The sequence below is a fragment of the Alosa alosa genome, chromosome 24 (genome assembly GCF_017589495.1).
Source record: "Alosa alosa isolate M-15738 ecotype Scorff River chromosome 24, AALO_Geno_1.1, whole genome shotgun sequence".
NCBI classification, from domain to species: domain Eukaryota; kingdom Metazoa; phylum Chordata; class Actinopteri; order Clupeiformes; family Clupeidae; genus Alosa; species Alosa alosa.
Window position 1 is genome coordinate 2,493,535 of NC_063212.1, and position 22,542 is coordinate 2,516,076.

Below are 22,542 nucleotides of genomic sequence, written 5' to 3' on the forward strand. Positions count from 1 at the left end.
AACCAGAAATGTGCTTGCGCCCAGATGGACGCACACACACACACAAACATGCTTACCCAGCTGAGGATGATGGAAGATTATCTCCTCCTGTAGCACATCATTGTCTTCTTCTTCATCCAGAAGCTACCCATCCATGTCCCATGTCCATGCCATCGTGGTCCTTGGGGTCATATTTGCCATCAGCAGTCGGCTGCTTTCACCCCAGTTGCACGTACTTCTCTCCCTCCATCTAAAATAACAAATCACAGGTCTGATAGTGAATAGGTTGTTTAGTTTTATTTTACATTACTTCCACATAATCTTAATCACCACCAACCATGACTCTTTTCACTAAAAGTATTATTGTCACTGGAGAACTCCAATATTGCTTGGAGAGGTAACATTAGTCTCAGAGCTCACTACAGTAAGTGTTATTGCCTTGGCTAAACCATACATAGCATACCAGCTTACAAGCAAAAATTGATTTATTAACATGAGTCAGGAGATGACAGAAAACATCTAAACAGCATATGCATACACATACACACCGTGCATAGGCTACTGCAGTTGCGTAAAGACAAAACACCCCCTTAGAAAATAATGTGTTGACGAGTAGGCTTGGGTGTATGAGCTCCCATCATAGTTAGCCACCCAAAAACCTCATAATCGTAGCAGCCAACCTTACAGCCTAAAAGCTAAACAATACTAAAACACATTTATAACAAATCTTCAGTCATGTATTCATGAAAACAGCAGTCAATGAATAAAATCCTTACGTTACACCATCGGTGATCAACACAGTCTTCACGTCGGTAACGTAACATTAACGTTGTCATTCATGTCAGATGTTTCTATCTAAGTAAGCTAAGCAACTTGGCTACAAACAACTGTAAATTGTGCTATACATATTACGAAGGAATGAAAGGTTTATTTGACAATAAAATACCGATTAGGTCTACTTGACATAAAGTTGGCAGTCATGAAGCACGGGAGTGAACTTTATCTCGACTACGCGTCAAGGACATGTTGCAGCCTCTCCTGATGCTAACGTTACCTAACTTAGCTAGTTTTCTATCAGATGACAAGCAAGCAACATCGTTCAAAATAGAACAAATCGTTAAAGTTTCAGTCTTAGTAGGTCTGTAATCGTGGTTGACATATAGTAGCCCCCCAAAAATGACTGAAAATGATGAGTTTACTAAAGATTACGGTGTGCTAAAATACCAGCTGTCATCAGCTGAAGTGAACACACACGCATTATGTTACGGCCATGCATACAAGGTGTAATTACCAGCAAAAATAACTTTTAAAAACGATTTTGAAGTAATAACATGGATAACAAGTAATAATAACATAAAAAGACTTGTTTTTACCTCAGATGATCCAGTAGTTTCTCCTTTAGACGACGTCAAGATCAACGATGCATAGTGCTTCCTGCTGTTTTTCCTCTAGTGGAGGGAGACGTCAACTCTTGATTTTTCCTTCACGTAGTAAAAGAAATTCGCGCCAATCAATCAAATCGCCAGAAAGCCTATGATGTGACGTGTTTGAGGAAGTTTTCAGTGATAAAATTGGTTGGGGTATGGCGGAGTTATTAGACTGAACGTCATCGGTACTGGGGTACCGAAATTAGAATGGGCCTCTGCAAAGGGTTAAATGTACAGGACCGCTTATTGAATTGCGTAGGCTAATATGCTGCCAGAGTGGTCGTTTTCCACAGCTGTTCTCAACAGAAAGACTAACAAATGTCAGGGTAGCAACCATCCCAACTTTGAAACAAAAAGTCGTTTTTATCCGCTGCGATAGCCTTCTTTGTAGGCTAGGCTACACACAAGTCCGCTCGATCAACTGCGAATACCTGATTTCAAGCAGCAGAGACCTGACTGCTGTGTGCGCTCTGTCACGGCTTAAGTGTCAAGGGAAAAAAAAGATTTGAGGAAGTGAGTCCCGCGGGGCACAGCGCGCGCTGCCGTGGAAGGGTATAAATTCACTCAAACTTCCTTGTCTCCACTTTGCAGCTTCTTGTAAAAGTCGCCGGGATCGTTTGAGCAGGTAGGCGAATGATACGCTTATTTAGCCTTATTCATCTACTTTGAACATAGTTGTTGCCCTCTGTTACCAGTCAGTGTTGTGTAGTCTAGTATTGCCTGATCAAGTAGCGTTACCTTTTTCACTTACTTGAGACAATACTGAATGTTAGTATTTTTAAAGCTGGTGACTTTTATTACACTTACTAGTCTCCTTTTCATCTCCAGTGACATAGTTATACTGAAACCATGTCGTGGGACAGCTACATCACTAATCTACTAATCCAAGGTGAGGGGCTAGAAATCAGGGGCGCCGCAATCGTAGGCCATGAAACGGGTGCAGAGTCGGTGTGGGCGTCGTCGCCGGTGCTCCAAGGAATAACGGTAGGTGGACATGGGCACACCCTGCATAAAAAATCTAATCGGTTCATGATTGACTTCAAAGTCGTTGTAAGTGATGTACAGTATCTGAGCTTACCTAAGAACGCGCCTAAGTGAAAGATTTACCTTTGTGTAAAATGGGATGATGGGGGGAAAAGTTATTTGCCTTTGAATGTCAAAAATCAATACCCTGTATGTTACTGGATGAGCAATTTTAAGACACAATCATGAGCAAGCCATGTTGTCTTTAAACTTTAGACTGGGTTGCGCCTGAGTCTCACAGTAGGCTAGGCTACAGCGATAAAAAAAAAAATGCATCTCTATTAGGCTGTCTCTAACTCCTGCTGATTGGGTAACTCCCTAAAAGCATACTATATATTAGGCTAGGCTACTATATATATGATGATATGGCTTTCATATGTCCACAGGCAAGTCTGTAATAAGCAAAGTCAATTCAAAACGGACAGATTTGTTTCGTTACTCAACAGGCTAGCCTACTTCCTGTATATTCTTCCTGATCTGTCAGAAGTGCATTCGTCTCGGCTAGAAATAAGCACAGGATTGGTTTCTTGATCCGATGCATCAGAAGATTTTCTCACTCGAAAAAACAACCCGTTGAGCCTTGTCTCAAGATTGTGGCTGTCTGATTTAAAAAAGAAATTTAATTCATTTTATGCTGATGCTGTCTGAGACTAGTCTGAGACTGCCTCTGAACGATTCCCTTATTTGGTCATGAGGTTGAGCTTAAAAACCGAAGAAACGCGCGTATCTAGGAAGTGTGCGAGGGGGGTACCGATCTAACTCACTTCCGCCTATGGGAGTCTAGTTGGGCGTATTGTGCAAAACTTTCACGTATGCAACGACTTGCTGCACCTTACACCTGCTGAACAACAAGCATGCCATCCACAACCATTAAACTTTTCAGATATTTGGAGAGGACATGAATCAGGCTACCCTCGTGTGGATGGAGTAAGTAGGCCTAAGAGATGTCCCACTGTGTCAGCGGCTTGGTCTTTGCTTTTTGAAACCAGAACAACAGAAATTGCCAGAGGAAGTAGTTTACTTGGGTTAGGCTACATGGTTCATTGAATAAGATGGTTCTTTTCCTTGGGCTATGAATGAACACCATGCTAGAAGTGGCTCGGCTCACTTCTTCACTTCAACTTCACTTCACTGGATATTCTTACTCTTTCCTTCCTGCCAAGAGTTTTTGTAAGAGGAAGAATTTGCAGGACGTGAACTGTACATTAAGATTTGGGCCTGCTTCTTCCATTTAGTGTATCAGTAGTGGTAGTACTAGTGGTGGTAGCGTTATGTAGGCCTCGTCTCTCTTAAACTGTCACAGATCTTTTTGAACACAGATGTAAAGTATCGTACATAAATCCATCTTTTAGTCAGACTGTGATGCATGTGTGCAAGCAAATGTGTCGATGAACATGTCACTGCTTGTATTTGAACCACTCATCTCCAAACTATGGGAGAGAGAAAAGCCAACCAATTTTCCATATTTGGTAAGTTGAAATCTGAAGCAAGAGGACCTCTAGTGGTCAAGAACAGTGATCACATTTCCTGTGTCTTGTATCAAGGGTCCCACCCACATGTCATGAGACTTTGGACCTGTACTTTGTTGGAGGAGTGCTCATCTTGTACCTTCCTTATCAGGATTTTAGAGATTTAATAATCAAATTGGTGTTAATTTGTGTGATGTTGGATATGCTTGCTGGCCCACTCATGCCAAGAATGGGAGAGGTAGACTTGACCAGGCTAGTCACCAAACATTAGTCAGTCCCTCAAAACAATGTGGCTGAAGGAAGGACAAGGGTTTGAGAGGGGTGGTCGCAGAGAGAGAGAGAACAGGATGGAAGATATTATTTTCACCTATCTGACCTAGAATTGTTTTTTTGTTTTTTTTTAGCAATGTCATCACAATTATCAGTGATTACAATTATCCTTGGCTACAACCATTCAAAAGGACAAACAAATGTTACCAGTCTAATCGCATCAAAAAAACATTATTTTGATTTGTATCCTCTCTTTTCCATTTCTCTCATTTCTGTGGTCATGGAAGGTTGCTGAGATCAAGGCTTTGGTGAACCCCGACCGCTCTAAGCTGCTGACTACTGGCACATCAGTGGCAGGGGTTAATTGCAGAGTGCTGAGAGACAACCGTGGGGACAATGTGGAGATAATGGACATGCGCACCAAAAAAAGCAACCCCGACTCCATAACTTACAGCATTTGTGTTGCCAAGTCTAACAAAGGTACGGTCATCCTCCTTTTGGTTGAAATTTGGTGAAAATGTCTCCATCCAGTGTGCGCGATGAAAAAAAAGCTTGTTTGCAAGAATAATACTTACCTTTCAATAAAGATATTGACAGACCTACAGTATGACCGGGCTCCAGACTAGCCTTTTGCATTGGTTGCACTGAATTAGCCTAACTTTTATTTTTATTTTGGTGCACCAGTACAGTACAAAATGTAGGTGCACCCAAATTTTTCATCATGCCGCCTATAACGCCACAATTTCAAGGTCGCCTTTTTATCGCTCTCCATATACATTCTGTGTCTGAGCTGTTGTCAGAGCTTGGACCGGGAATGACCGTATTGATTTGATTTGGGGAGCCCCACCACCATGACTCCCATCAGTAATATCGAATATTATGTGATCATTCACATCACACACAAAATAGGGCTCATGTAATATGTTTCTGTTTCATATTTTGGAATTCATAAACTTTATATTTTGTTAATAATTTATAGTATTTTATATCTGCATAATTACTAATAGCAAAAAATATATAGTAATTTGAATACTATCTATTGATTTTTAAACTACTTTCCTTAGTTAGATTCAGATTCAGATTCAGAAAACTTTATTAATCCCATCAGTGGGCAATTAAGTTTGCAGTCCCGGTCTCCATCAATCTACAATAATTAGTATAAATAAATAAAAATAAAAAATTATGTAATATAAAATATAGAAATACAAGACCTAAAGAAAATAAAATAAATAAGAAGATAAAAGACATACATCTTAACACACACATACAGTCAGGCACCCTGTCCTGTCAGTGATGAACAGCGCTCAGTAAATCAAAATGTTCAGTAGTGTACTCTATCCCTTCAACCTTATTTAATAATCTAATGGATGTAGGGATGAAGGATCCAGAATACCTTTTTGTTTTTGTCCTGACAGAATAATAGTGCCTCCCAGAGGGCATTAATGAAAATTCACCACCTAAAACATGGATCAGGCTGACTGATGATACTTTTAGCCTTTTGGAGCTTTGCACTCAGACTATTTAGCTGTGTTCCAATAATCTTTGATGAAGTGTTAACAATGCTGCTGAGACTGTTCGTGTCTAGTTACGCTTAGTTCGTGGAAATACAGCAGATGCGAGGAAAGTCTAGGCACTCGCCCTTTTGACGTTAGGTGTACCAGTGCGACCCAGGAAAAATTGTAGTCGCACCCTTAACAATTTTAAATTTGTTGCCCTCTAGAACCCTCATCATGTTTCAAAATGAATATGCTGTTTACATGTGCCCATTTCTTTCTCCTACTTCTCTCTCTTTTCTCTTTTCTTTCTTTCTTTCTTTCTCTCTCTCTCTCTCTCTCTCTCTCTCTCTCTCTCTCTCTCTCTCTCTCTCTCTCTCTCTCTCTCTCTCTCTCTCTCTCTCTCTACCCAGCTCTGGTTATTGTTCAGGGACATGAGAATGTTCATGGAGGAAAGGTAGGCCAAGCTGCCTACAACGTGGCTAAATATCTCAAGGATTCTGGCTTCTGAGAATGTTCTGCCCATACAACCACTGACACTTCCTCACACCCCCGCCCCCTTCGCCCTGATTACCATCTCCCACCTCAGTCCCCACCATTTTATTGAGTCTTATTGTTGATGAGCCGCCAAACACTCATTATACATGACCTAGTGATTCAGTTCGTAATAGCAAGCCACTCCAGTCCATTTAACATTTTGTTGTATACCACTAATGTTATTTAGAGTACAGTGAATGGTGATGGGATTATGTTGGTTGTCAGTGCCCACCATCCTGTCTTATCATAATAATCCTCCTCCTCCTCCTCTTCATCAACAGCAGCGCCTCAGTAAGGATTGATCACTGTGAACCCTTACGATGGCTGCATGTTTGATTGGTGTGATTGTTAATGGTACACAGCGTTCAGTATTCGGCAGGGATGTGACTGGATCATTTAAATCTCTATCCCCTCTGGTTAAGCCATCTGCTGTAGTTTTTTTTTTTTTTTTTTTGTTTCTTGTTGTTGTGTCCTACAGAACAAAAAAAAGAGATTCTAAATAAAGATAAATAATTCTAAGGTCATCTGTGTGTATTGTGTTGTTGTTAACTTATTCCTCTCCCTTTATTTCTGGAAAACTTGTTTAAACCTACTGTACAATGTGGTCAATACAAACAGCTTTAAATTGCTTGGCTGTGACCTGAGTTTAGGAGCATCCATTCAGATTCAGAATTTCCCTGGATAAACTGATTTAAAGTGTAAATGTCAGGTTAAAAAACATTTTTGACAAATGAAGGGACATGAAGCAAGATAGTAGTGAGTAGTGATTTTTCCTGAAAAATCAACTTTAAATACAGTAGTTATTTGTCATGAATGCAATACGCTTCCGTAGCATGGCTGGCAAACTCAAAAACAAACTGTTCATCAGTTCAGAAATCCAGACAAAGATTCTACTTCCTTCATCAGCTGCAGAAATTCAAGGTGTCAGCCTCTATCTTGAAGGCCTGCTACTCTTCAGCCGTGGAGAGTGTTCTAACTCTAGTATGGAAATTATACAGCTCAGGATTGCAGTGCCATGCAGGGATACATTCTGCTGAACTGACCATCAGAGCGCCTCTCCCCATGAGCGTCCAAAACATTAAAAGACACCCCATGTTGCTCAACATGTTTAACAAGAGTATTTCAATGTATGTGATGCATACAAATCCTTAAAGTGTAAATGTCAGGTTAAAAAACATTTTTGACAAATGAAGGGACATGAAGCAAGATAGTAGTGATTTTTCTTGAAAAATCAACTTGAAATACAATAGTACGGAAGCGTATTGCATTCATGACAAATAAAATAAAAATGCACCCTGTTTGTCTGAATTAATGACTTGGCACATCCTGTTTTTCTATGGCATGCATACAAATGACTTTGGATAAAACTGTCTGCTAAAAGAATTAATGTAAATGTAAAGTAGCCTGTATGCTGGACAAGCTGATACAGGCAAGGCAGGGATGGGTTGAGGCTGGTGGCTGGGGTGTAGAGAGGTGAAATTTGGAATGCGAGATGCCAGACAGAACCAGTGTGCATGTGTGTGTTCGGTGAGGGTATGGGGTGTTGGTCAGTCACCGAGAAGAAAACAGACAGTTCTGTCACATATAATAAAACAGTTGAAAACTTCAACACACCTTTTGGAATCAATGTTTCACCTCCAGAGTGTGTGTCTGTGGGTCTGGGTGTGTATGTGTGTGTGTGTGAAAGACATGAAGAAGACGTATAGCATGACATGAATGTTTGTCATGAGCAAATGAAATGCTTGCTGTGATGACTGAATGGGATTGTGCATAAATATGACAAACAAAAACAGGGATGTATCATGCAGGTATATATAGGTATGTGTGTATGTTTGGTGTATGTAAGCTCATACTTGCTCAGAGGAATCAGAGGCAATGAGTCCAGTGGAGATGGAAGAGGGGTGCCCTTTCAATTCGAACCCAAACCCAATCTCACATTTCCCTGGAAAGTCAACCCTGACCTTTCTTCTAGAGGTCAAGGCCTATCAGCCAGGGACCATCTGACTGTTCCATCATCTGGGGAAAAGTGGAAAACCAGTCCACTAGAATACCCAACTTTTTCAAGCACAGACACAAAAGCCCACAGATCCAGCTCACAGATCCAACACTGACTTTATGTAAAAAAAAAAAAGTACAGTATAAGTTTTTGATACAGTATAAGTTTTGTGTTTTGAAATGTCTTCATAAGTTATCTAATGCAGGCACACAACCCAAATGGCCTACCCTACTGCAGGGACAGTCATTAAACAAGATGCTCTTCTGTTGTGCCACGGCTATGACTTTGTCGTGCCATAATCAACAATTATGGCAGTGTACCAACAAGAAGAGATAGGGAGTTATACACCTACAGAGATACCTCTTCATCAGAGAGAAGCATCTCACTTTATGGCAGAATAAGCCACAAAACTATGGCACCTACTCTACCTTAAAAGTACACTTTGCAAGATTTTCCCCTTAACAAAGCCAATTTGATGGTAAATGAACTTGTTATAGGCGAATTGTTCACCTAGCTATACAGTATAGATGTAGCGAGAAAATCAGCCATGCAACTTCAAGAACGGTGGCCCGACAAATCTTGCACGAATTGTGAAACATTACCTTGTCAGTAGATATAGCTCTTTGGAGATGTTTGCCCATTGTTAATCCTTCACCTCCACAACAAAAGCATTTTCATTGTGTACAGGGGGTTATGTCACCAGAAGTTTGCTAGAGGGAGCTCTACAGTCACCAAAAAATACCTAAACTTTAGTGTACCTTAATTAGGGAAGATAATTCTATAAACTTCTGTCTCTCCACTAGGGGAATTTCCTCAAACAAAGAGTTGTGTAATCAGAGGCTAGTACTTTTCCACTCTTGACTGAACCCACCACTGTGTTTCTTCAATTAACTAAAGTTTACTATTAGCCTATAAGAAAAGATATAGCATCACTAATCGCATATGAGTCCAAGGACAACATTTTGATTGCCTTGAATTCAGGCACGCTGGGGCGCACCACGTTTTAGTGGCTGCAGTGTACGCGCGACACAGTCCCTATCCCTCTTGCCATATAACGGTGCCACCTCACAGAGGGCGTCTATAAATTGCGCGGCTGTATCAGACGTATGCACTCTGCAGTCCGCCTGGACGGTCCGAAACAAGCCCGACCCAACCACACACAGGTAATAATCAATGCACTACCACTTCCTGTGGTGCTTGTCGCTGCTATACTTTTCCCATGCCATTGTTGTTCAGTTTGTCTTCAGGTATTATATAAATGAACGTGAATCTTATTCTGGTCAGATTTTCACTTCAAGCTGGAGGGTTTGAAAATCAAACGCGTTCGACAGACTTAATTTGTATAATTTGAAAAACAGTGACTTGTGTGCAAGCGCATCACACGTAGCCTACTGCGCGCGTTTGTACATAGTGCGAGGAAACGTATGAGAACTTCTCTCACTAACAATTTTACATAGAAAATCCATTATACCACACTATTATACATAGCTATTGTAATAGCTGATTTTCTATGCTGTTCTTTATTTTAATTTCACTTTCAGTCACTTCCTGCACAAATCAGATCTAACTGACTGCCCAGATTTTACAATCACATCTCAAAAACAGTAAATCATTATACTTATTACTATATATATACTATTATATTACATAATGTCACATATAAACGAGGTGTGGGGGTATAATCAACTTGCCAGTCAGCCTGTTAAAGGCATATTAGCTGAATTTATGCAGAGACTTGCAGTAGATATGAACAACCTTACCAGAATATTTATTATTCCCCACCCGTTTTCCCAACCAACAATACCCCTCCACTTATGTACAGTAAAGGGCCTCTGCCACAGGGACCAGTCAGACGAACCAAAAGCAAAGCTTCATGTGATCAAAAATAAAGATCAAGAATCTGCTCTCACACTATTGTATGTCCAAATCACATGATGTTTCCTATTATGCATTTAGAACCTTACTTAATACAGTGGTAAAATTAATCAAATTTAGCAATATAGTGGATATCACACCCCTCTGACACTAGATTAGACCAATAACTGAGGTCAGAGCAGGCTCCTATGCTCCTCAGGTTTATATGTGATGGGATCATGGACAGGTGTCCTGTGTAGGGTCCTCCAGCTTTATAAAGCACATAATAGATACTCGTATGAGCATAGGTTCCAGGAGACATGTAGGACACTGGGAACATAGGGCCTTATGAATATAAGGCCTTTGGAGCATAGGGACCAGGTAACATAGGTTCACTTCATTTAGTGACCTTAACAATACCACTGAGCAAAGGAGACCAATTGCTGGTCCAATGGAAAGGCAATTAATGGCATTGGAAGTATGGCAGTAGACTTGCAGGACAATCTGTTGTGTAATTAATTAATTAATTAATTAAATAATGAATTATACAATTAAATAATACAATAATAAATAAACAAACAAACAAAATAAACATCACTTTTTGTAACATTTGTGGTTGCTGTTGTATTGTAGGGTGGTGTTGTTTTACACTAGTCATAATAGTGTGATATAATGCCTTTTCTATGTAAAAATCAGCACACTTATATAATAGAGAATTGCAGAGGCAATGTTGAGTATTGTATTGTGATACAAAATTAAAAGTAAAGAACAGACCTGGGACAATGTCCCCTTATCATCTCTGACTGGAATTCATTGAAAATTAGATGATTGCACAATGAAATGTGTGAATATCACTAAAATCGGACTATGTTGTTTCCCAACGGTCACAATTGTGACCAAGCATAAAACACTCCTTTTCACCCACTTTTTCAGGAAAATTTGAAAAAATAGTAATTGATTACTTCAAAGACACATGATTTTGATATATTCAAGTCTGGGAAAAATTTGGGATTAAACGGGTTAATGACCCGAGCTATTTTTGTAGCAAAGACCCTGGGAACATTCTGGGAAGTTTTGATTTTTGACCTCCATAACACCCCATTCACCCACACAATGTGCCCCAGCTCAGTGCACTGTGATTGGGTACTAATTCGCTCAGTCCGGGGGACCAGCCCTTTACTCTCCTTTGCGCTAGCCTTTTTGAGCTACAGGCTGCCAGCACAGCTCACGTGTCCATCTTGTGACCAGAGCAGGTACTGCAGAGGAAATTAAATGACTCCATTCAAATCCATTGAATGAGAGTACTGACCAATGTGTCTGATACTCTAAAAGGTCACAAAAGAGTCCCAAAGTATGGGGAAAACACACTGGATGCATTGCCTGGAGGTTCAACTTTGTGTCAGAATTGTATTTTAATGTATTTTAATGTGTTTTAACATGTCTAACAGGTTTTGAAGGTTTTGTTCCCCGGCCTTGCAGGGAGCACATGGGCGACTGGGGAAGATTTTTTGGGAAATTTTAGTTTTGTTTCTGAAAATGGAAAAAATGACAAAATCTGACAAGTGAGCATCAATCTAAGTGCAGCTCATATGTGTTTGGCAGGTTTGATGTGTTTAAAACTTTTAAAAAAATGTTTAGAACAAAAAACGGCACATGTTCTGTTTGGGACTCACCTGGGCGCCGGCGTCAAGCTCTTGTACCTAACTGCGATGCGTGACACCTGACGTGTGTGCCAAATTTCAAAGTTTTCAACCATGTTAACCACCTCAAAAACAGGAAAGCAAAAAAGTAGAATAACAATAATAATACTCGATAATAATAATAATAATAATAATAATAAAAATAATAATAATAATAATCCTTACAAAAACAATAGGGCCTTGCGCCCTTCGGTGCTCGGGTCCTAACTATTCTGGCAACGTCTCGTTTCATAACTTGATTGCATTTTTGTCCGCTTTTCATCACATTATTATGACCATTAAATGTAGGCTATGCTATTTTGCACGCTAAAATCTGATTCATCACGGGTAAACACAATAAAGAATGGGAACGTAAGTTGGATTATGTATTCTAAGTTGTAATTCCTCTGTATGTCCTGTTGGTGACCTCAGTGAGAAGTACTGTTAAGACGCTCAGCCGGTAACGAGAACTCTGGATCACTCGTAGATCTACGAGTGTTTTCATGACGCTCTTAAGCTACGATGGTTTCAGGAAACAGTCGGCAAATCTTAAGACGTTCTTAAGAGGGACTTTACGACGCTTTTAGGCTTAAGATGCTTTCGATGAACTGGGCCCTGGTTTAACCATAGTTAATGCCACACCACCAGCTGAAATCGTCCTTTGATAAATATTCCCCCATCCAACTATATCCAAGTTTCATAGGTTATATAAGTGTGAAATTATTCACACTTTCACACTATTGTTCAGGTCCTTGATTATGATTGGCTATATGTATAATTATGATTGGTATATTTTCCCTTACATAAATCATTTTATTTTTCATTCCATTGATTTTAGAATAGCTAAGGGGCACCCTTGCCATCACACAAGGATGAACTACATAATGTGTAGTTCACACAGTAAATTCTCCGGGTTGGTCAGTTATAAAGAACTTTGTTGTCGTTGCTGTGCACAGTTTTCACGCGGGTCATCATTGCCCTTGGACATTTTTAGCTGGTTTGGAAATTGGACTAATTTAACATGATTTTTTTTTCTTTTTACATTTTTTTTTTTTACTTTTTAATTGTTCATTTGTTTGTTGTCTGTCTTGTATGTCTTTGTGTCACAGGTACTCTGGCGACTACGCCGCGCCGTCCGGCAACTTTTGTCTTTTTTTTTTGTATGTGGAGCGCTTGCACTCTGTGCATGTTAAATGCGCTATAAAAATAAAACTGACTTGACCTCACTTGACATAATGCTCCATTGAATTTCCCCTGGGGATCAATAAAGTATCTATCTATCTATCTATCTATCTATCTATCTATCCATTACTGCAGAGCATCAAATTGTCACTAGGGCCGGTTTTGGCCACAAGGTGGTGCTAGAAACCCTTGTGAAGCTTTTACGAGTGACATATGTGTGCCTGTGTGTTCTTTTCTTAGTCTCATGGTGGCATAAGCCACACAAGCTACAAACATTATGCAATGAATGAAATACCTGAGGTAGGTGTGTGTGTGTGTGTGTGTGTGTGTGTGTGTGTACAGTATATAGTATATAGTGGAACAGTGGTAACATTATGGTAATGACTGACAATCAGTCAACCCAAGGTTGGGAATATTGCTTTGAATAAAAGTATCTGCTGAATATCAGTCAACTTTGACTTTTAACTTTAAATTATGAATGATACCATTAAGGTAAGGGAAATAGTGGGGGGAAATATGAAGGCAGTTTATAAAGTATTGGAATATGGGGGACATTGAGTCTTTTGTTAGGCCTATTTCACCAGCTAGCCCATTAGAATGCTGCATGTAGAGCACTAATAATAAACATGGTTGAATTGGTAGCTGGCTGTGGACCCAGGATACCTATAGTGTAGAGTGGAGCGCACGTCAGTGATGTCCCCTGGACACCCCCATGGATAAGGGCTGATGTGAGATCACTGCTACTAAACTAGAGAAGAAAGGGGAGGGAGGGGCTTTGCAGCGCTAGAGGGTGTAATGTACAGTAGTGGACAGGTAATGAGAGTTTAAATCTCTCAGATAGTGTAAGTGGGGTGAGTGATGGCTGTCAATCATCCCTAAGGGCCCCTCCTGAACTTTAGAAAACATCATATACAATAGAATATTATTGAATGCTGTTGTTTGATAGAATACAAAACACATGGAACGCGGTTCAATATTCCATTTTATATGTCAGACAAACATCCTCTCTCAAAGTTTCTCTGAGAAATGTTTCATTAGTGTGACACACCCATCCATGTGTTTATGGTATGGCTTATTTGGAGAGAAAACAAATAAAAAACTTTAAAAAGTGCAGCAATCTAATATGCAGTAGATTCACCACTAATGGACAAGCCACCACACAGAATTCACATGATGAAAGCTAAAGAAAATCTTGTATGGCCTGTACAGCTTTTTCTGCCTGGCTCTCCGTTCTTCTCTGTTGAGAATGCATCCTTTTGCACTGCACTGAAATTGGAGAGACGCATATTCAGGAAGAGCTATGTACTCTCTCCCCACTCCCTGTCACCAAACGGCTCTGACTTCCTATTTTTAGACATCAGCTTAGTGTCTGTGTGTGTTTGTGTGTGTGTGTGTGTGTGTGTGTGTGTGTGTGTGTGAATATGAGTAAAAAATGAATGTGTGTGAGAGATAGTGTTTGTGTGTATGCTATAAGAGAACTGAGATAACCTGCCCAAATGTTTTTTCAGCTTCTCTGTTTGCTGATGCTAAGCTTATTACTTAAACACAGACACACAGACACACACATATACAGAGTGAGAGAGAGAGAGACGGAAAGGATGCTTTACCCACACGTTATACTCTTCTTCTGAGTCACTCTAGAGTCTAGAATTTCCACAGAGGAGCCACTCTTGTCACTAACCCAGAATCACCTCACACAGTTGAGCTGGGTACTGTGAAGTTCTGGCATCCACTTGCCAGATTTACATTCACATGATTTTATTTGTCATTACGTTTTACCACAAACTAGAATAGAAGGGCACAGTTCTCTCTGAATATCTCTCTGGGTTTAGCACCTTTGAACTTAGCACTTAAAGAAGTACAAAATAGCAGGAAATAAAACAGGCTGGGTTTGTGAGCATGTGTGTGTGTGAGAGAGACAGAGAGAGAAAGAGAGAGAGATCATTCATACATGTGCATGCATGCATAATATGCTTGTGTGTGTGTGTGTGTGTCTTTGAGTGATATAATGTAAAATTATGGATGCTGAGTTGAACTTCAGCATAGCAAGAGGGTCCGCTCCTTTTCCAGCAGATGCATTGCAGGAATCAGTCCTGACAAACCTCCAGAAGACACATTCTGACATGTGTGTGCATGCACAAACACGCCTGCCAACTCACACTCAAACACACACACACACACACACACACACTCCCTGCAGATTCTCCTATCCACTGAGGAATCTGCCCTAACGTCAATCCAGACACAGAGCTGAAGCAGGTTGTTCTGACAGTAAGAGAGGTTTGTCTTGACCAGGACTCCCTGGCAGAAGAGACATTGTGTCTCAATGGGACCTTCATGGTAAAATAAAGGTTTAAATAAATAAATAAATAAATATATATAGTATATATATTTATATTTATATATTTATAGTATATATAAATAATAAATAAAATAAAGGTTCCCTGTGTGTGTCTCTAGCTTGCAGCTTCAAAAAAACAGCACACAAAAAAGGAAGTGAGACACATTTGCTGCCTCTACTGCTACAGTGTGAAGCGCAGTGTGGTGGTATGCAAATTTGTACTGTTAAATGTGAGGGTCAATACTTGAATTGAGTGTGTGTGTGTGTGATTACAAGTAAGTATACCCAAGTTCCAGGTTAGATGTGCTTGAATTAATATATGAAGTTCCATGTTACTTCCTTGTATGTGTGTCTTTGCACATGATGTAGGTGTGTGTGTGTGTGTGTACAGACTGATTGCATGCCTGTGTTGCAAGTCTTCTCAGGCATGCTGTAACAACCCTCTCTAACTCTTTCTCTGGTGTCTTCGTCACATGCTTACCTGAAATCTGCATTACGTAACTCACATTCAGGTAGTGTAGGATTACTATGTTTCTGTGTGAGTGTGTGTGTGTGTGTTTGGTGTGTAAGTGTGTATACCTATCTATATACATCAGTTATGATGCATGCATTTATGAATATGTGAGTGTGGGTGTTTGTATTATTGAGTCCATATGCAGCATATTATATACATCTGTATTACGCATGTCTTTTGATAACATGCATTCTGGTCTGATTTAGCACCATCTTCAAGGTCAATGTCAGCCTGTTACTTCTTCTACCAAATAAGGGCAAAACCCAGCGATTTCACATGCATTGTTTCCTGTTCTCTTTTGAGAACAAGCCATGAGAGAGAGAGAGAGAGAGAGAGAGAAAATGAGAACAACAGAAAAAGACAAGAGAAAGACGTCGCCTTCTGACCACTTCCTAACACACTGACATCTCTTGAGTGAACAACAGAAGATATTAGCACTTCGTTCACAGTATCAACTGCTCTGAAAAAAACCTGACAGAACTCAAAGAAGAATTATGAAGGAATACACACCTGTGTTTGTGTGTGTGGGTGTGTCTGTCCCCTCCAGGTCTGAATTCTATGTTCATATTTGTGTGTGTGTATGGGGGGGGGGATTTGTGGCACGCTTAGACAAGCACAATGTGTGACATTTTTCAGTATACACACACATACTCTCTCTCTCTCTCTCTCTCACACACACACACACACACAAATGCATAAAGTTTTGAAAATGGCTACTGAAATAATGCATTTACACCTGGATGCATGTTGTTGGATGTGTAATTTGCTAAATACATGGAAATTGTGAGGGGACGAACAGTGCACCAGGAAAAGGCAGATGAATGTAACATGTTACTGTGTGTTCATGACACATTGGAAATTCAGAATCCCGACCTCCAATCAATAATTAGAACACAAGGGCGGGACAAATTTTATGCTCAGACTTGTGAGGAAATCTTGCCCCAAGTTAAGCAACTTGATGTCCCAATGACGGCCTCCATTGCAACAACATGACAAGAGGCGAACTTCACTTCCATTACAAACATGCAGGTTATCTATCACTACATTAAAACTAGAAACGATCACGAGACATTCTCATTCTATAAGTTACTGTGGAAATTCATATTTGTTTTCTGAGTGAATCACACCCCTTTTTCGGAAGTCAGGATTTTTCAAGTCAGGTCTTCCGAGTTTACAGTCGTCATGAACGCAGCATAAAGTTGACCAAAGCAAACGACTAGTGCAACACCCTAGAAAACACAGTACAGCTCATTTCCCCCAAAGCTCTGGATGGGAACTTCCTGGCAGGGTTCAGCCATCTCACCAAAGAGCCACGCTTCTGCTGTAACACCAGAGCTTCTTATTGGTCATTTTAGCCAAAGGGGCCGCTTCTGCTGTAACTTCTGCTGTAGCTTCTTATTGGTCAATGCTATGGCCCACAGACCTGCCTATTTGTCAATGCTCTAGCCCATTTTGGGTAACTCCTGTCACATGGCAGCATCTGATTGGTGGGTTGCTGGAACGCCTACTTTCTCAAAGAGAAAGAAGCACTAGGCCAAATCTGGCCTCTCTATCTATATATGAATAAATGTGGTGTATGTGTGTGTGTTACCGTGTGTGTGCGGATGTGTGCATGCATGTGTGGATCTAGGAGTGCATGGTTAAGCTGAACCAAAGACATCCATTTATTGTACCAGTAAAAGCTGTGTGTGTGTGTGTGTGTTAAATCCAGACGTTATTAATGGTATGTGTTGCACTAACAATACATAGACAAGGCTAACAAGAGCCTTTGATCTTTGATTCTAAAGGCTAACTATCTTATCTTTAGCATACACTTTCACTCTGCCTGTCTGCCTCTTTCTAGCTGATGCACGCAGGCACAGGATGCAGTCAACCCGTCTCATCATGACTCACATTCCTTTCAACGCTGCATGCTTTACCCTGCACAAGATGGCTGACATCTGCAGTCAGGCTGCCAAATGGTTGCATATCTCCCTATCCATTGCCATTAAATCAACATCTATGATGGGATAGCCTCCATTTCACCATAACAACATGGTGGTGACTTATTTGGCTCCCTTCTTTGCTTTCTCTTATTCATGGAATGTTATGTGGCTGAGAGACTGGATGCCCATTCATCCAGTCAGCTCTCCAGAGAGCTTTTGCATGGCTTTGGATGACAGTGGCAAAACAGTGACTCATGACTTTGCATTGTATATGGACACCCAGTAGTTTAAACGCACATGCACAAATACACACACACACACACACACACACACACACACACACACACACACACACACACACACACACACACACACACACACACACACACACACACACACACACGCAGGGAGAGAGGGAGTACATGGTGAGACCCATAAAGGTGATTGACATTTAAGGTAGGAAATGCATGCAAGGACATGCCATTCTCTCTCTCTCTCTCTCTCTCTCTCTCTCTCTCTCTCTCTCTCTCACACACACACACACACACACACACACACATACACTTACAAGTAACACAGACATTGACCCTAAGCTTTCTCAGACTGATAGATTTCTTGCTCAGACATATCAGTTTAATACACCTGTGATTTTATGTGCAATGAACTTACAGGCACACAAAATGTATATAAAATGTACACAAAGAGCAGGAATTTTGCATAACTGTTTGGTGGGAATGGGCAGCTGTAAGCAGAGGATCTCTGCAGGTAGATGAAGTGAGGTGAGGTATGTTTATTTATACTGTAAATTGTTTTATGCACAGAGTGAAACCCAGATGGACAATTTGTAGCAGACCAGGAGGGAACAAAAGAGACAAAGTGATTGGATGGAGCTACCTTGAATGTTAAATTATAGATTCTTTTAACAGTGTTAAACTTATTTTCATTTTATGAACAGACTAAGTTGTTTGCCCATCAAAATCGAAAATGCTTCCACACTTACGGTGATGTACCTCTAGAAAGCATGATAAGTATATTTTTGCCAGACATTAGCCTACTGCTCACTTAAACACAATTTGAATTATGATGTTCAGTTATTTTACTTTTGACTTAATGACTTTTGACTTAATGTCATTGTCAATGTCAATGTCATCTCAACATAGAGAATATACAGTACATACAGTATCATAATCAATTCAACATCTCCAGAACATCATCCATTGTTTTCTCATAACAAATTAAAGGGCCATGTAGTGTCCTGCAATGCAGGCTAAGTCATTAATAGCGATGAGGACCAGAACCAGCCACACTGATCAAAACAAGAGATCCATTATGATGTGTTTTATTTTAAGGAACACGTTGACTTTTTGGAAAATAGCTTATTTGCCATCTACCCTAGAGAGAGACAGAATACATACCCTTCTCTTTTGTGTGCATGCAATAACCCAGTCTGACATGGTCAGCCTACATGTAGCCTAGCTTAGCACAATAAGTGGGCTATTCCAGTTAGCCTATAGCTAGCCTATATGGGAGCTAGTGTATAAGTAACTGGAGTAATGGTTCAAAAAGTCCCTTGGACTAAAGCACCTGCAAAGAAACATAATAATCAACAAATGCCACATCATCCAGCATCACTTGAAGAGTTTGGTTCCAAAACACTATATCTCCATTTTTAAAAACATTAAAAAGTCATGTCATTTACTTGTGTAGCCTATTTCAGGTGGCTATCAATAAAATTGCAATTGTGTTGTTTTGATTGAATAAAGAAAATACTCAATTACAGTTCTACTGAAATTACCTGGAAAACAAAATGCAAAAGAAAATGATTTATGAAAATTCATTAAAATGGAGGATATAGCCTTTTGGAACCAAACTCTTCACTTGTCCCCTTGACGTTGAACTTAAATTGGTCTAGGTGTTTCTCAAAGTGTGGTCCAGGTCTGCGAGCAGACGTGGTAAAATATAATATAGACTATATGAGTTGTTTGCAATATTGAACCGACGGTATGTGAATCCAAACAGTTCTGCAAGACTGCCTATTTAAATTGTTTGCCTGCCACCAGTTAAATCATATGAATCCTCTGACACAATAAGCAAGGTGCAAAGACAATTTATTTTTAGCTAGGTGGTCCGTGATTTTTTTATTAGGGGTTTGCACGGACGTCACGTTCTGGGCGATAACCCAGCTGCATGGCCATGTTGGAGGCCCTCGACGTAAAGAACTGAATGAAGTAGGCTACAATGGAGTATTATGCACGCTGGATACCTTAAGTGATTCATTGAATTCATCCATCAAAACACGTCCAAGATGCAAAGGCATATAGGGCAGGACTTGGACCACAAGAAAAGGCGCAATATTTCGAGAAATTACGGTTTATTGGCAGTGCAGATCCATATGAGTTGGGTGAGGGAGACACAGTACCAAGTCCAACCACAAGCGCCCCCTTCCTTTGATAACTTCTGGCATCTCCTTTCTCTGGTTTTTAAATAACTTTTGGAACTAGATGTTTTTCTTGGTCTGACCTATTGATACAACCTAAAACACGGCAATAATTAACCATTTTCCTTGACGACGTTAGGGATACTTCAGTGCCTATATGCTTTCTTATGATGCGAGTATCCAATATGGCGACGCCTGATGACTCACCGTGCAAACCCCTAATTTGTTAAGTGGTCCTTGGTCTGAAAAAGTTTGATAAACACTGGTCTAGGTTGAGACAAGAGGAGGGCTATTTGAAATGAAGAAATAAAAGAATGGCCAAAAGTGAGCTAAATTATGTCTAGGGGAAATGTAGGCTATATCTCATTTCTTACTCTTACTGGGTTGTGCTGTATTTGCATATTCATCAACACCTCTATATACAAGGAATTTGGTTATTCATTGGCATTCTATGAAATTGAGGACATCTTTCCAAGTTATGATGGAAGTTAATCAAGCTATGCCTGCTTATGATATATTTTCAGTGCAGTGTGCAGTGAATCTGGAATAACTAGTAGGCTATAGCGTCCAATATAAAAAACTACAAATAAATCTACTAAGGTTTCATAAATTAGACTCTTTGTAAATTGCAGTCCTTTTTATGCATTTTAATCCCATTCCATCCCACTCTCTAAATTGTCAGCAAATGTAGAAGACACCATATTAGAAACAGGCACAATTAGGCTATTAAAAGTTATTTAATTACTTAACCTGTAGAAAAACACATTTTAAATGTCTATCTCTAGTAAAATGCATCATCTTTGCAAGTCAGGTTGGCAAATGCAAGTAATTTCCAGGCTTTATAAAGACACGCACTGTTATCCAGTAACTGTATGGACTCATACTGGTGTTGTAGAATGTTTAAGCTGCTGGTACAATACTGGAGAAAAAAAAATAGTTCTATTTCCGTGGGTGGGAGTGCTCCTGCGGTTCTGTGTGCAAAGACCTTCAGATCAATATAGGCGTGGCCCCGCCCTCGGTGAGCAGAGTCCAGTACTGCAAGTGCACTGTCTTTCGGGACACGGCCTCCAAAGGAAAGGAAATTTCAAAATAAGGTCTCTTTGTCTAGCCTGTTTCTCCTAGACCCAGTAGAGCTCAAATGAATCAATGTAACTTTTTCTCATAATTTCATTTCATGTCAATTCCTACCAAATAGCCTATGGTGGTCTTAGCCCAATTAAGCCCAAAATTAAGTTCAACCTCAGATCTTAGAAATACTCTTCTGCTATTATTTTGCTCCTAAAGGGGTTTAGTAGAACCCAGTCAGAATTCAGTAAGAGCGTATTTATCATTAGAACTTGTTTACTTCCTTGAGATAAAGACAAGACTGTTGTAAGCAGCACGATTTTCTTTTGTGTCACTTCATGGACCACCAGCCAAGTTTTGAAATGCAATCTGGTGATCTGCATGCTTATATATATATGTTCCATATTTATTTTTGAGGCAGAGGAAAGGGTGGCAAGGAGGCAAGCTTCACAAGTGCATGAGGGATAGCGGCATGTGGATATGCGTGTGGTTGCCCTCATTTCAAAAGAGTTCTCCTCACATGATTGCCTTGTGGCCCATGTTCCGTTCCTTGGGCTATGAATGAACACCATGCTAGAAGTGGCTCGGCTCACTTCTTCACTTCAACTTCACTTCACTGGATATTCTTGCTCTTTCCTTCCTGCCAAGAGTTTTTGTAAGAGGAAGAATTTGCAGGAAGTGAACTGTACATTAAGATTTGGGCCTGCTTCTTCCATTTAGTGTCAGTAGTGGTAGTACTAGTGATGGTAGCGTTATGTAGGCCTCGTCTCTCTTAAACTGTCACAGATCTTTTTGAACACAGATGTAAAGTATCGTACATAAATCCATCTTTTAGTCAGACTGTGATGCATGTGTGCAAGCAAATGTGTAGATGAACATGTCACTGCTTGTATTTGAACCACTCATCTCCAAACTATGGGAGAGAGAAAAGCCAACCAATTTTCCATATTTGGTAAGTTGAAATCTGAAGCAAGAGGACCTCTAGTGGTCAAGAACAGTGATCACATTTCCTGTGTCTTGTATCAAGGGTCCCACCCACATGTCATGAGACTTTGGACCTGTACTTTGTTGGTGGAGTGCTCATCTTGTACCTTGCTTATCAGGATTTTAGAGATTTTATAATCAAATTGGTGTTAATTTGTGTGATGTTGGATATGCTTGCTGGCCCACTCATGCCAAGAATGGGAGAGGTAGACTTGACCAGACTAGTCACCAAACATTCGTCAGTCCCTCAAAACAATGTGGCTGAAGGAAGGACAAGGGTTTGAGAGGGGTGGTCGCAGAGAGAGGGAGAACAGGATGGAAGATATTATTTTCACCAATCTGACCTAGAATTGTTTTTTTGTTTTTT

At 40.1% G+C, this 22,542-nt stretch overlaps 1 protein-coding gene across 1 annotated transcript; it reads left to right on the plus strand.

The window, feature by feature from the left end:
* Window positions 1-1,899: 1,899 nt before the first annotated feature.
* Window positions 1,900-6,722, plus strand: LOC125289820 (profilin-2-like). The gene is made up of 4 exons (XM_048236865.1): window positions 1,900-2,031; window positions 2,235-2,390; window positions 4,456-4,648; window positions 6,075-6,722. Exons 2-4 carry the CDS (start codon window positions 2,256-2,258, stop codon window positions 6,170-6,172), a joined length of 426 nt encoding a protein of 141 aa, XP_048092822.1. The 5' UTR covers window positions 1,900-2,031; window positions 2,235-2,255; the 3' UTR covers window positions 6,173-6,722.
* Window positions 6,723-22,542: the final 15,820 nt, after the last annotated feature.

Bases quoted from the DNA above. Each gene is read 5' to 3' on its own strand.
- LOC125289820 (XM_048236865.1), top strand. From the start codon at position 2,256: ATGTCGTGGGACAGCTACATCACTAATCTACTAATCCAAGGTGAGGGG. The intron at 2,391-4,455 runs GTAGGTGGACAT...TGGTCATGGAAG, and splicing joins CGGTGCTCCAAGGAATAACG to GTTGCTGAGATCAAGGCTTT. The intron at 4,649-6,074 runs GTACGGTCATCC...CTCTCTACCCAG, and splicing joins TGTTGCCAAGTCTAACAAAG to CTCTGGTTATTGTTCAGGGA.